Raw genomic sequence first — 13,314 nt, 5'->3', positions numbered from 1 at the left:
ATGTCACATGACTCATCCAGTGACGCATCTGACTTTCTCACAGGCAAGTTCTTGGGAAGGGAAACCCGCAAGGCGGCATCACCATGTGCCATGTTTATTAACCAGAAAAATAACTTAATATATTTCAAATCAAGTTAACACTTGGGTCAAAAGTTACACGTGTTACTGTAAGACAATTCAAAATTAATATAAACTAGTGTGATAGGCTGCAGTATTTTGAATTTGATATAATATTAAATTCTGGCATCACATTCAAGTCCAATATCGTGTATGTAGGTTTTACACGGAAGAGAGGCGAAAGTAAAAAAAAAAAAATCCAGTATTCTCCTCATAGCTCTTAATTCTTGTGAAAAAAGTTATTAAAGTTCAAATAAGTCTCTCTTGGGCAGTGACTCATTCTCAATAAGATTAATCAAGCCAGTTAACTTTGGTAAGAAAGACGAGCACAAGTAAAAACACATTATCCTGACTGTGGAAACAGATTTAAAACCATGCCAATAAACACTTACTGTACAAAACAAGAGTACAATATTATTGATAGCATATATACGATAGGGGTGGTAGATTCTATATTTACACCAGTTTTGCTTTATTTCTTTCATTTTAAACAAAGGTTAAAAAAACAAAAAGGTTGTTATACAAACAAACACAACTGGAAGCTTATAGACTGTTTTATAAAGGTAGACTGTTACAAAAACAGGTTATAAATCGTCATTGTTTTTACTGATTAGCTGAACAGTGGTCTCTGTCTCTGTTTTATGAAAGCTGCTTTTTTGTTAATATTTGTGTTGGCTCTCAGTGTGTCATCCACCTGCCTCCTTAAATATTTGTGTGACTGTGCTCATGTGTGCCTACGTGTGGCCATGTTTATGTCAATGTTTATGACAATCTTCCAGCTATTTGCTACATTTTGGGGACTTACTAAGTTACTGTTCTCTTCTTGGGGTAGGGGGTAGGTTTAGAATTAAGGTTAGGCACTAGAAATGAATTCTATATGAATGGAAGTCAATGGAAAGTCCCTACACCGATGGGTGTGTCTTTGTGTTCTTTGTTTTAGCTGAAATATTATGGAGCAGCCAGAATTAATCTCTTATCAGTTCACTAGGACATTGATTGTTTGAAATGCATGTAGTTGACCAATAAACAACCCAACTCTCTCTCTTCATAAACTGCAAACTGGACACTTATTACTTCCTTACAAATAGCTCATGATATCGGAAATCTGGTTTTAATCTTGGCATTAAGAAGAAACTGATTGTCAAAAGTTGGTCATTTAAATAAATTAGATGCCATAAACAGCACTTCTTGTGCACACTCCCCATAAAACTTGTATTTAGAACAGTGTAACAAAGTACTTTTGCATGTTTGAATTTTAATCACCTGGTCCACGAATCATCAAATTAATTTAGAGCCACTGTAATATGGTCAATTGAGAGGTTTGATCTGTGTGTTTTAGGATTAGGGTAGCTCTTTCATTTCATAGGAATTTATTTTCTCTTTTATTAACAATATTATTCAGGTTGTTTTTACTGAGGTCAGAATCTATGACTGAACTCTGTAATCCACCAGACTGCTGCCAAAACTACCCACTCTGCATCAAATCCATCTTGAAAACTCATCCTTATCGCATCATTTAAACCGTCTCTGTATTTTCAAATGACAGAGGATTGTAAGAATTTCCCCTGAATAGCAGATATGTATTTCCGATCAACAGAGCTGAAACAGTTTGAAGGACTTGCAGATGTGTTGGAGCGACTTCAGACCTGACCTGCTTCTGTTTTGAAAACTGTACAGACTGACTGTAAACTGTGCAGCTTTTTAAATGCTCAGTTTGTTTACAGGTACTTTTCCAAACAGGGTTACAGCTTATAAGATATTTTTAAGTGTTTTTAAAAATGTCGAAAGGATAGCCATGATTCATGATGGGGGTTATAAAATTAAGAAAATTTAACCCTAAGGTGGTTTGAAAGATGCTTGTGTAAACTGAAATGAAGATTTGTTGTATCCATCAATTTGTTACACAGAAGTTCTATCCCATCTCTGGGATTATAGAAAATTACTTGGAACATTTTATTCCATTCATGCCAATCAGCAATCCCTCCAACTGTGCCAAACACAATATCTAGAGAAGGAGACATCCATCAGAAACACTAACTTGGAATGAAAATACTGTAACAGAGCGAGGACTGTATAATCATTGTGTGATTTGGCTGTTACATGATTATATTGTGCCTTTATAAGTGAATGTTTCTGTAGTTTTAGTAAAACTATTTCTTTTTCTCTCTCCTTTCCACTCTAGCTGCCTCTGAAGGGCGAGTAAATGGCGGTGAGGATTTCTTTCAGAAGGTAAGTGTGCAGTCTGCACTTGGGTAATGTTTGCTTTCTCTTTCTGTTGTGTTCGAGCCCACTGAGCACCACTTCTCTCTGTAAAGGAGCAGATGTCAGGTGTTTTGTCCACTCACTTCTATTTACAAACTCAATCAAATAAAAACAATGGAACTTTACTGACGTTAAATGAACCCAGGACTTCCATGTCAAAACACAGCTGACACAACACTTTGACTTACATAATATACAGTGACATACACGATTATCGTGGGTATATAAATGGGCCTAGTGAGGGTAGCAATACCTCTTTTAATGACTGGTTTAATTAAAATCTCATACTGGCAGTACATAATTAATAATATTAAAAGAATTAATCATTATTTTAGGATATTATATATATATTTGGATTTAAATTCAGGTCCCTAACATTCCTTTTTATTAGTCAGTAAGGTGTGCATTGGCTTAGTTTTTAACAGCCATTTTTCCTATTTTATGGTATATTTTCATAGACTGTATCTGTGAGAGTTAGATTAAGGTTAATAATCAAAACATTAACCCAGTATTTACCATTAAAAGATGAAACTCCTCTCATAGGTTAATTACAATAGAATTCAGTTTTATTCACGAGCTTTCTAGGTCATTTAATGCCTAAAATGCCTTAGTTTATTAAGCTATTCTGGTAAAGTAACTATAAAAGAGGTAGAGACAGGTTAATACAGAGCCTGGGAATTGTCCTCTCTGCTGTGGATCAGACAGCTGCAACATCACTTTGATATAAACAGTACTGCAATTCACCTGAGGAACAAGCTGCAGGTACAACTTTCCTTTGATTTGCTTTTACCTACAGACAACCTCTTCTCTGTGTCTCTGCTCTAATGTGCTTACAAACTTTGAAGTTCTCCCAGAGACATGCTGTGTATCTTTGCTAGGTGTTATTATAGTAACTGTGTGACGGTTCCAGTAATTGTGCTGGTTTTATTTAGCTCTAGGCTGACGTGACCATCAAGCTTGTCCACTGCTGCATCTGCATGTTCAGACTAGAATGGATTGAACATAGAAGTTCTTGCTGTAAAACCTCAATTGTTAAAGAAAGTTGTTAATCATATTCTAAACCTTAAATCTAACCATATCAAAAGTAGCTTAGCCTATAAAGAGGAACAGTTTGAGTGTTATGTGTATGGAAAGCCAAAAGTACCAGGAATTAAATTAATTATGTATATTTCCCAGGTTATGGTTGCTAGACAGTCCTGCAGCTGCCGTGTGGCGGCTTCAGACTAAAGTTTCACCTTACCTCAGGAGTCCAAATAGGGTAACTGAGTGGCCCTGATGTTGGATAGAATAAGTATTTTTTGGACTAAGCAGCAGTTACCATGACATCAGTAAACTCACAGGGACAGTACAGCCTGCATCTGACGGTCATAAACTCCAGGTCTGCTTAGCTGTGCTCGTCAAAGACTGTGACAAGTTTGTTCACAGCCCTCCTCCCCTGTTCTTACCAGAGTCACAACTCCTGTCACATCTATGTGATTTGCATCCTGCCAGCTTTATAGCCATGCTAGGAATGGATGAGTAGAGCCAGGTCTCCGTAATCAGCAAAATGCAACACTCAGGTATAAGTCTGTTTGCTGCCCACTAAAGCTTCAGGCCATCCATCTGGCATGAAAAATGGTGGGTAGTGGTAGTTAATGTGGTTCTCGACATAGCTGTACCAAAGCACCAGCCCGTCATCCCCACTTTTGTTTAATCTCTCTTCTCCAATTTTTATGTCTCTGTTGGCATGAGTATTGGCAAGAGGCCTGATTCTTGGAGAGAGTAATTTGAAAGGCGAAAGCAAACAACAAGCGGAGGACTGGAGAAGTATTCAGCAGCAATAGCAGTCGGCAGGTGTTGCAAGGCATCCAGCACATCACCGGTTTCAGATCAAGCAATACCACTGAAATCTTTAGGGATGTTTCTCTGGCAGAGGAGCTCAACCACCTCTTTGCCTGTCACGAGGAAGAAACACTAGTGAAGCCCCTACTTACGCGGCCATTCCTCCACAGCCAAACAATCAATGTACAGGAAGTATGGGGGACTGCCCAGAGAGTAAACCCTCATAAAGCTCCTAGAACTGATGTTGTGACAGGGAGGGTGCTTATGGACTGTGTAGACCAGCTACATCCTACCATGCTCTGCAAGTAAAGGAAAAACAGATCCAGATTCACATCACTTGACTTGACCTCCACTGCTTTGCCTACAGACCCTACTGGTCTACAGAGGATGCTATCACTGCTGCTCTCTAAACCATGTTGACACATGCAGAAACAAGTGGGAACTAAGTTAGGCTGCTCTTCCTAGATGTTGAGCAAGCTGGGTGAACCGAGTGTCCTGCTACAACATCTGCTGCTGGATTGTGGCCCTTTTGACAAACAGCTCCCAGAGGGTGACTTTTACATCCTACTTGTCTTTGGCACTGAGCACTAGTACCAGCTCTCCACAAGGCTGTGTGCTTAACCCCCTACTCTACACTTTACACCCCTTACTGTATCAATAATACCATCATAAGGTTTGCTGATGATATCATGGTGGTGGGGCTCATCTCTGGAGGATTGGAGGTGGAACGTCTGTCTGGTGCAACACTTCCATTTAAACACTTCCAATTGTTGACCAGCTATTCAACCAGATTGTGCCACATTTTAGGTTCCTTGGCACCCATATCATTTCCAATGACCAGAGATGTAAGACTGTCATTAAAAGGCATGCTATGTTGCTCATATATTCTTTCAGACCATCATTGTTGTGATATACTGTAGCTCTCTTTGTGTAATTCAACAATTCATGGTTGAATTACAGAAAGAGAATTTGTGCTGTTATTACACTTTTAAACTGGCGGTGTGGTTAGTCTGAGAGAAATGTTAAAATCTGGCTCCATGAAGCGCATTAGCTGACAAAAGCATATCCCAGCTACCATTGTTTATTGCTAGCTTGTCTTTTTCTAGCATGTTACAAATGTGTTTTGTATTGCCCTTAACTTTTCTATCATTAGGTATTCGCCTTCTAAGCAAAACTGACACAGCTCTACCAGACTAGCTGAATGTGCTCTATTTTGGTGATAAGGAAGGGTTGACCAATTAAAAATCAGTAGGGTCCGAATAAAGAAAATCAACAACTAGTAAAGGTCCAAAGACATTTTTAATTAATTATAGTTAATTAATTAATTTAAATAATTACTTTAAACAGTATTTAACACTGATATAAAATGCAGGTGTTTATGCATTCATGTTATACATTGAATTTCTAAATAAAAAATATAAAAACTAGAATGTTTTTCCATTTTAATATCTAAATTGTTTTTGAAGTGGAATAACAATCTTTCAGTTTGGTATGTAGACAGTTTACTGACTCACTTCTTTTATGGGTTAATGAGAGAAGTGGGCTTTAGGCTGACCTGCAAGGCTGTAAACCTGGGTTTATAGCTTTGCAGAATAACAAAGCCATTCTCAAGCACATATCAAGGTGCTCATTTTGAGCTAGGATCGATATAAATTTTTGATTAAGGTCATGGTGGAGAATCCTGCTTTAAAGCAGGTTGAGCCAAACATACTCAAAATGTGTAGGGTCATCTTTGAGCACACCATTCTCCTTTCCCATCGCCCCGCTTACCACAGGTTTGCTTGCTGTGTCGTACCTAGGAGCAGCAGCCCTGACTGCCACAGCTTATTGGCTAATTTGTATCACGTGCAGCTTGGTGCCGGATGCTCTGGATGGCTTTACCATACACACAGGAGAAGTGGGGCAAGTGATGTTTAGACACTGTCGTCGGACAACATGCATTAGCAAGCAGGTGGGTCCGTATCCGGACTCGATCCGCTAATCTGTGAAATCAGACTTAAGGAGTTTATAGAGTTTTTATATTTAAAAGTTAAACAGCATAAAGTGCATTCTGCATCTGTCGCTATTAAATAGTGTAAAAAAATCCCAGATCATATTCTGGATCAATTATGTTTCCGCTAAAGCATGCCTCTGCATTATTTCTCTTGTAAATATCAGTAAGGCTCTGCTGAAGTGTCTACAATGGCACTCTCTTGTGGATGGTGACAAAACTATAACGCTGAAAAGAATTCCTTCTAAAAAGATGTTATCAGTTTATCAGAGAGCACTAATTTTAATAGAACAAACTATTAATCAACAATAAATTGAAAGTTAATTATTTGCTTACATCCATATGGACCATAGAGTCAAATTTAATTAGTATCAGGGGCTGGATAGGTTAAATGTGGCTCTCTTGTAATATAATTTTATATAATATTAATAGTTTCCACCTGAATTGATAGAGATTATCACTTTTCAGGTTAGTGTGTATAAACAGAGTAAAAGAAACCTATATCTCAAATTCCTCCTCTTCTCACTTTGATGCTGATACCAAATTACCATTCAATAGTCCTCTGTTCTCCTTGGAGAGCTTTGCCAACAATAGTTGCTGCACCTCTCTCTTGTTAAAACCCCTTTTTTTTTATTACATGGTTGTTTGCCAAATCACACCTTTTACAAGGAGACATTTAAAGTAAAATGGCAACAAGTTGATATTAACTAGAGGAAACATTAAAATGCCCAGTACGGAGAGTAAACAACAATAAAGAATCCAAATAGCGTATTTGTATAGTTTCTTTGTTTCTTGTATCAACCAATCACAGCTCTAACAAGCAATATCACACCTAGCAATGAGTTCAACCGCACCTCCTCTCCTCTCTTGTCTCCTTGTTCAGATCTTAAGGTGGCAAGAATTTGTTTAGGATAAGTTTGGAAATCTCTGAGAGGACTTTTAACCTGCAATTATTTTACTTAAATTAAAGAACATTTTATTTTACATATTTTATGACAACTCTTCCAGAAGGGAGAAACAAAATTGTCCATGCATGTTTGTCTCATGAAGATTAAAACTAATTTGAATCATTCCTACAACAGGCTGTGTGTATTACTTTAACTATTATTATTAAAAGTTTTATGTAAAAGTCTAAAAACTGGTGCAAAACTGACCCATTACTTGTGTTTTTATTACATAAAATCCCATTTCCTCTTTGGAAAACTCCTATCATTAATACCCGATTGTTTTTATTACTCAGTTTTGTTAATTATGTTGTTCTTTTTAAAACACCTAATGTAGATTCTTCCATGCCTAAAATCCACCCTGTAGATTGCGTTAAACATTCTCCTTAGAATGTTATTGGGTTGTAATGAAATAAATGATGGACAGCGGGTTAGTTTTAGCATTCCTTCTTTCTGTGTTTCCGCTTTCGGGTTTGGAGTTTGGAAGCTGAGTTTAATGCCAAAGAAAAAGGCTATTTAATTTTCCCTTAAGCAGTTTTCAAAAGCTTAGTAATGCAAACCAGGCGCCTCTTGAATCCGCCTCGCAGGAATTTGGAGGATGCACTGTACTGTACCTCTTTGTAAGCTCGCTTTATTTTGAATGTAATCTGCTGGTGATTCCGTGCCTTTAACATTGTCAAAGCTTGTTCAAAGAAGAAGTCCTAATTACACATTAAATCAAATAACAGAAATTAGCTTGCTGGTGTTTGACTTGGCAAGAAGCAGTAAACCAGGACTACTGGCGGCATGCTTTTCCAGCGGTATTTCCATTTATATAACTCCTGATAGCCTGATCCCTATATATGCCCATAAAGGTCCGGAAAATAAACACCAAGTGTTAGCGTGGAACAGTATTGTTGAAAGAAAATGGATGAGTTGTATAAAGTACCTTGAAGTTTATGAAAATGGAAACTCTTAGTTGGACGGCTTCCTGCCTATCCAACACACCCATGCACTGCACACACTCAGTGAGACTAATAAACTGGTTCTCTCTCTTACTCACGAAAGCATATGGTCATTTTTTACTTCATTTTTGACGCACACTGTTTAATTCACTTGTGCTTTGGGAATGAGATTTGGAGTTCAGTCACAGTACAGAATGGTCCACCCCTGTCTTCCCCCCCCAGCCCACTTACCTTGGTTGGTCAGAGCCTCTTACTCACTGTCTGCTGGACTTCCTTGCGTTTAGTTCAGTTCATCCTGTTCACAGAGTTTTTGAAAAAGTAAAAATGTTGGCAGAAGAACAGAGTTGGACCACATTTGCATTGGCCTTTCCAAGTCCCTGCAACTCATATGAGGGAATCTCCGCTTTGTTTTGGCCCCTATTCTCTCTCTTTCATGTCACTTTGTCTTTGCAGTCCATTAAACCACTGATGTCTCATTGCTATCAGTCTGGTGCAATGTGGGTTTTTCTCTGCAAATTAGGTTCATGATTGTTTAATAGAAAACATGTGTCAGTAGGCAGTTTAACAGCCTGTTGTGCTGGAAAAAGTTCCCATTGTAATCTGTTGGGAGTTTGAAATCATGGCCAAGTTTAGAACACTTTTTGGAAAGCTGCATAGAAGTTGAGTCTTGAGGCAGAGGAGAGACTTGAGAACCTAAAGCTGGTGAAGATGATAACTGTTCACCACAGAAGAACTCGGAGTGGATTTGAGCTTAGAGACAACTTTGAACTGGAAGCCAGTTCATCGTCTACTCCATCTTTTCTTCCCAGAGAATGTGGTTCTGTAAATGATGCCAGGCTTAATATAAAAGCGCCAGCCCTCTTAGATCTGCGGCCAAACATCATTTATTTAGTTTAGTTTTTTTTTTTTTTTTTTTTTTTTTTGCATCACTGCAGCTTTTACTTCGTTGCTGTGACTCACAAAAATATGAAAAATTAACAGTTCAGATTATCCTGCCCAGCAAAGAATTATGTGATGCTGACATAAGTAGGTCATACACAAGTACATTTTTTTTGGACCCCACAGTGAATTCTAGGCTCAGTCGACTTGCAACAGAGATCACTTCAAAATAGAGGTCTTAAAGTCTTGGTAAAAAAGGATTTTTACATGAATAGCTTTTTTTAAAAAAAAAAAAAAAAAAAAAGCTACTACTGTATATTATAATGTGTACTGGAGATGTTGTTGGTGGTGCTCCACTTAATCAAAATGAATAGAGGTTAATACAGTAAAATCCATTAGTCAAGTAATAATCAACAATATAAAGTATACACTTTATAAATAAGAAGAAATAGATGTAAAATTACTGAAACTAAAAAGCCAGTCTGATCAAGTTGGTTTTAAGCCCATCCCTACGAGTACCAAAGACACTTGTTGAATCCCACCCCGAAACCAATGCATTCACAAATGAACAAAAGCTGTTTCCTTATTCCTTCATGAACCTTCATCTACTGCAGGTGTTACATACTTGTGTTTTAAAATAACATACATGTTTGGTACAGAGAATTTCACAGTCATAAGGGAAATAACATGGTGGCAATAATCAGAATACCCACATTACACAAAGGCTAATAAATCTCACTATTTATAAATGACTAGATATACTGTTTATAGAAGGATTTAAAATAAAGCCCCAAACTGACGCACAGCTTAACTCCACACACTAAAAAACCTCTGGTGGTACTTACCTTTGGAAGTATGAAGTTCTGTTCCATGTATATCTAGTGAGCTAAAGCTGTTAATTGATGAGAAAGAAAGTTGACCAATAAGCTACAACAACTTTAGTCTAGCACTTATGCATAAGACGCGCTGTTTGTGTTTTGTAAGTTTTTCTGGGCTCCCATTCAGAAATACAGTAGTATGCATTCAAAATGTCCCCTCTTTCCTCGATTGGCCTTTGACAGGTCCCTGGCTGGTCCCCTATAATTCCTTTTTAAACATCATATTCTTTCTGTCATGACTTTTGGACATTAAGATCTAAAGAGAAGCGCCTTCCCCTGGTCAGACTATGTAATTCAGAGAAAGGGTGGAGTCAGAGTAAAAAAATATGCACGCTCAGGAGAAGGAGGGGGTCACTCCAGTGGCTGGAAGTTGGAGAGGATTTTGCTGGGAGTTGCAGGAAAGTGGGCTAGCATTTGACTGGGAAGGGCCATTTTGAATGGCTGCTACTGTAAAGCAAAACTCCTAAACTTGGATTTTATTTTAACACATGAAATAACTTCTTAATAAAATCAAAAGAATATTAAAAATGTTACTGTATCATGTCGAAATGAAGCAGGAAAAGCTCAAGATCAATGTATGTGAACAAATTTGCATGTGCTCATTGTTTTCTGCTAATTATCTTCACTCAAATATGTGCTTATGAGCATTAATGCAATAGTAGTAATTAGGGCTGAAAGATTTAACGCAAAGCTACAGTTATTACAGTTACCCTCTATGCAGTATCAGTATTACAAATAAATGTATTTACTACACTAAATATGAGCTTTTTATATATGTGAAAAGCATATAGACTTCATTCCAATAATATATACTTTGAGGATTGTTATTAAATAGGGTAAATACAATGTTTAAGGAAGGAAATAAGATGTTCTTATAAATAACAGGCATAAAAAAGATGAAAGCCTTTTAAGTAAACCTTGTTGTTGAGATTAAAATAATTATAATTTTTTTCAGTAGCTGGATGGATTGATAACTATTCTGTGCCTATGCATTGATCCCAAAGCTGAAAGACATGGTTTTCACAAAAATCACCAAGATTGATTCCTATAAGATGTTGCAGATCCTTCATATACATATATAAGCAAAAAGAAATTGCCTTATACACGTAGTATTAGATATAAGCTATTTATTAGCACTTCTGATAGTCTGTTTCTTTTTTTACTCTTAAATGTATTTTAAGCTGCATAAAAAAAAACGATTTAATTGTGTTTTTTCCTTGAAAAAAAGATACAATCTGAAGTACAGATTGTTACAGCACATTTATCCAGTTTGACTTCAGGTATTTGTAATGCAGAGTAGCTAAATAAGGTAAATAAGGTATAATTCGGCATGCCTCCAATACCAACCTGTATTTTGGAGTGGTATGTGTTGGAATTTCCTCAACTTGAATTAGTGATATACAGGTGCAACATGGGCTCTGTGGTGGTGTGAGGTGCATTCATAATAGTAACCTAAAAGGCATTTTAAACCAAGCAGACACAGTGCTGCATGACCTCTATTGATCAATATTTTCCCATAAGTTTGCGCCCCAGATTCTAATGGTTTGACCAGAGACTTCTGGGATAAATTAAATATTAAATAAGTCATATTTTGGATCAGATTCCTTTGAATATTGATGCGTTTTAAGTCTCTGTTACTGACTTCTAATGGCCTAAATGTTTTTAGTTTGAGTCCAGCAGTCTCGAGTTTTTTGTATTTTTTGTTTTATTTTCATAAAGGAGAGAAATGTCAATTATGGACATAGATATAAAAAAATAAAAAGAATTTCCACTTGAGGTCTGTTTTTTATTGGATTCCAACAGGGCTGTTTGCAAATTTTCCCTCCTTGTAGTTTGTGTTGCCCCTTCATAATTATGTATACATCCCTCACCAAGAGGGTTAACAGAGGTGTAGCTGCGAGTTAGCACTTGGATTCTTAACATGGCTGTTGACTCTCAAAGGGACGGTTGAGTCGGCTTTGTCAGCCTTTAGCCCTGCCGCCCTGAGCCTCCTAACTCTGCTTTACAGCCGCCAAAAGCCCCCTCTTCGTCTCTCTCCACAATCACACATTCCAGCTGAATCAACAGCTGCACCATCGCAGCAAAGTCCAGGAAACAAGCTGCTGCCATGCGGATTTGCTGCAGTGTTACACACCCAGTCCCATGCATTGACAACATGTGCTATCTTTATGGACTTTTCCTAAATGTATGATGTTACACAGAGTTGTAGACATCCATACAGCTGAAAACCTCAACTGACCAATCAGCGATTAGAACGATGTCATTAAAATGTATCACAGCGATTTCTGTATTTGTTCAGGCCAGAGAAAGGGTGGAGTGACAAGTTAAAAGCAAGGTTGGAATTGTAAATGTATAGGTTTCTCAATTTGTGCAAATATCTTTAGCCATTTGAGAGGTATATGCATGGCCCTTCGTGAAAATAAACGCCATCCAGCCTTTCAAAATGGTGTGTGGTCTGTCAGAAATCAGTCCCATCTGCTGAGCGCTGCCAAGAATAGCAAAGCTGGACAGGAAGTGGGTTTCTCCTAACAAAGCCCTTTTTACAGAAAATAGTGACTATTCAAGTGTTTGAAGGTGGAACAGAAGGTCTGATGTAATTTTTATAATGAGCCTTTTCTTCCACTGCTTTGCTCTACTTGAAATTTCCTTAAGCTTAAAAAGAAAGTGAATCTACATTTCAAATATATGATTTTTAATTAAATTTTTTATCTTTAACTCCCCCTTGACTCAATCATGGTCTTATATTTAGCTCATCCTTGCCTCCATAATTATAGCAGCCACAGTGTTATATTTGTTAAATTGCTGTGTTCCAAATGAATGCGTCTGTAAAAAACCCTGACAATGTCACAGGATTTGAGACAAAAAAAGGAAAGAAAATTTAAAGCATAAACTGCTGTGGATTATTATTTTTTTTTATCAAAACCATAAGCAACATCTTTTTTATGCTGTTTGTAATGCATCCAGTTTTTGGTGCGAACATGTGATTTCAGTCAGAAAGGTTAACATCCAGCTCTTAACTAAAACTGATTTATAGTGCTTCCTCACATGTGCCAGAAAATAGTGGAGGGTGCTGTAGTATGTTAGAGTTACTGCTTCAGATTGCATGAAACACCCAATTAGCAATTAAATCTCATAGGCTTGTATTTTACTGCATGTGAAGTCATTGACATCACTGCAGTCATCGGTATTGTTTTTGATTTGTCGACTAATAATGGACATTTTTAAGCCATCTTTGCTTTCTTTAGCAGGTTTGAGTAAGGTGAGAACAAGGGCAATACCATACTGATGCAATACATTTTCCAAAGTCATAATAACATAATTGGTGCTGCAAAATGTTAAAGTTGGTGAAGCTCCTTCCATAAGATTTATTAGGTGAAGCCAAACCTTTATGGAAACAAACACTTAACTAAATACTTAAAGTTCAGTAGATCTAAAAAGCAGCTAACTAGACAACTCTAGATGGAGCAAAAAACAACCAT

The 13,314-nt window shown here is 37.3% G+C and overlaps 1 protein-coding gene across 1 annotated transcript in view; it reads left to right on the top strand.

Annotated features, from left to right (window-relative positions):
• LOC119789100 (protein bicaudal C homolog 1-like) overlaps nucleotides 1-13,314 on the top strand; it is an 87,363-nt gene that overhangs the window by 35,822 nt on the left and 38,227 nt on the right. Inside the window, exon 2 of the mRNA XM_038293871.1 lies at nucleotides 2,300-2,346. Within this exon, the coding sequence (XP_038149799.1) occupies nucleotides 2,300-2,346 (47 nt within the window). The remainder of the gene's footprint in view (nucleotides 1-2,299; nucleotides 2,347-13,314) is intronic.

Source organism: Cyprinodon tularosa, unplaced genomic scaffold (assembly GCF_016077235.1).
Source record: "Cyprinodon tularosa strain WSP-4 unplaced genomic scaffold, ASM1607723v1 ctg331, whole genome shotgun sequence".
Lineage (NCBI taxonomy): Eukaryota > Metazoa > Chordata > Actinopteri > Cyprinodontiformes > Cyprinodontidae > Cyprinodon > Cyprinodon tularosa.
This window is presented reverse-complemented; position numbering and strand designations above follow the sequence as displayed.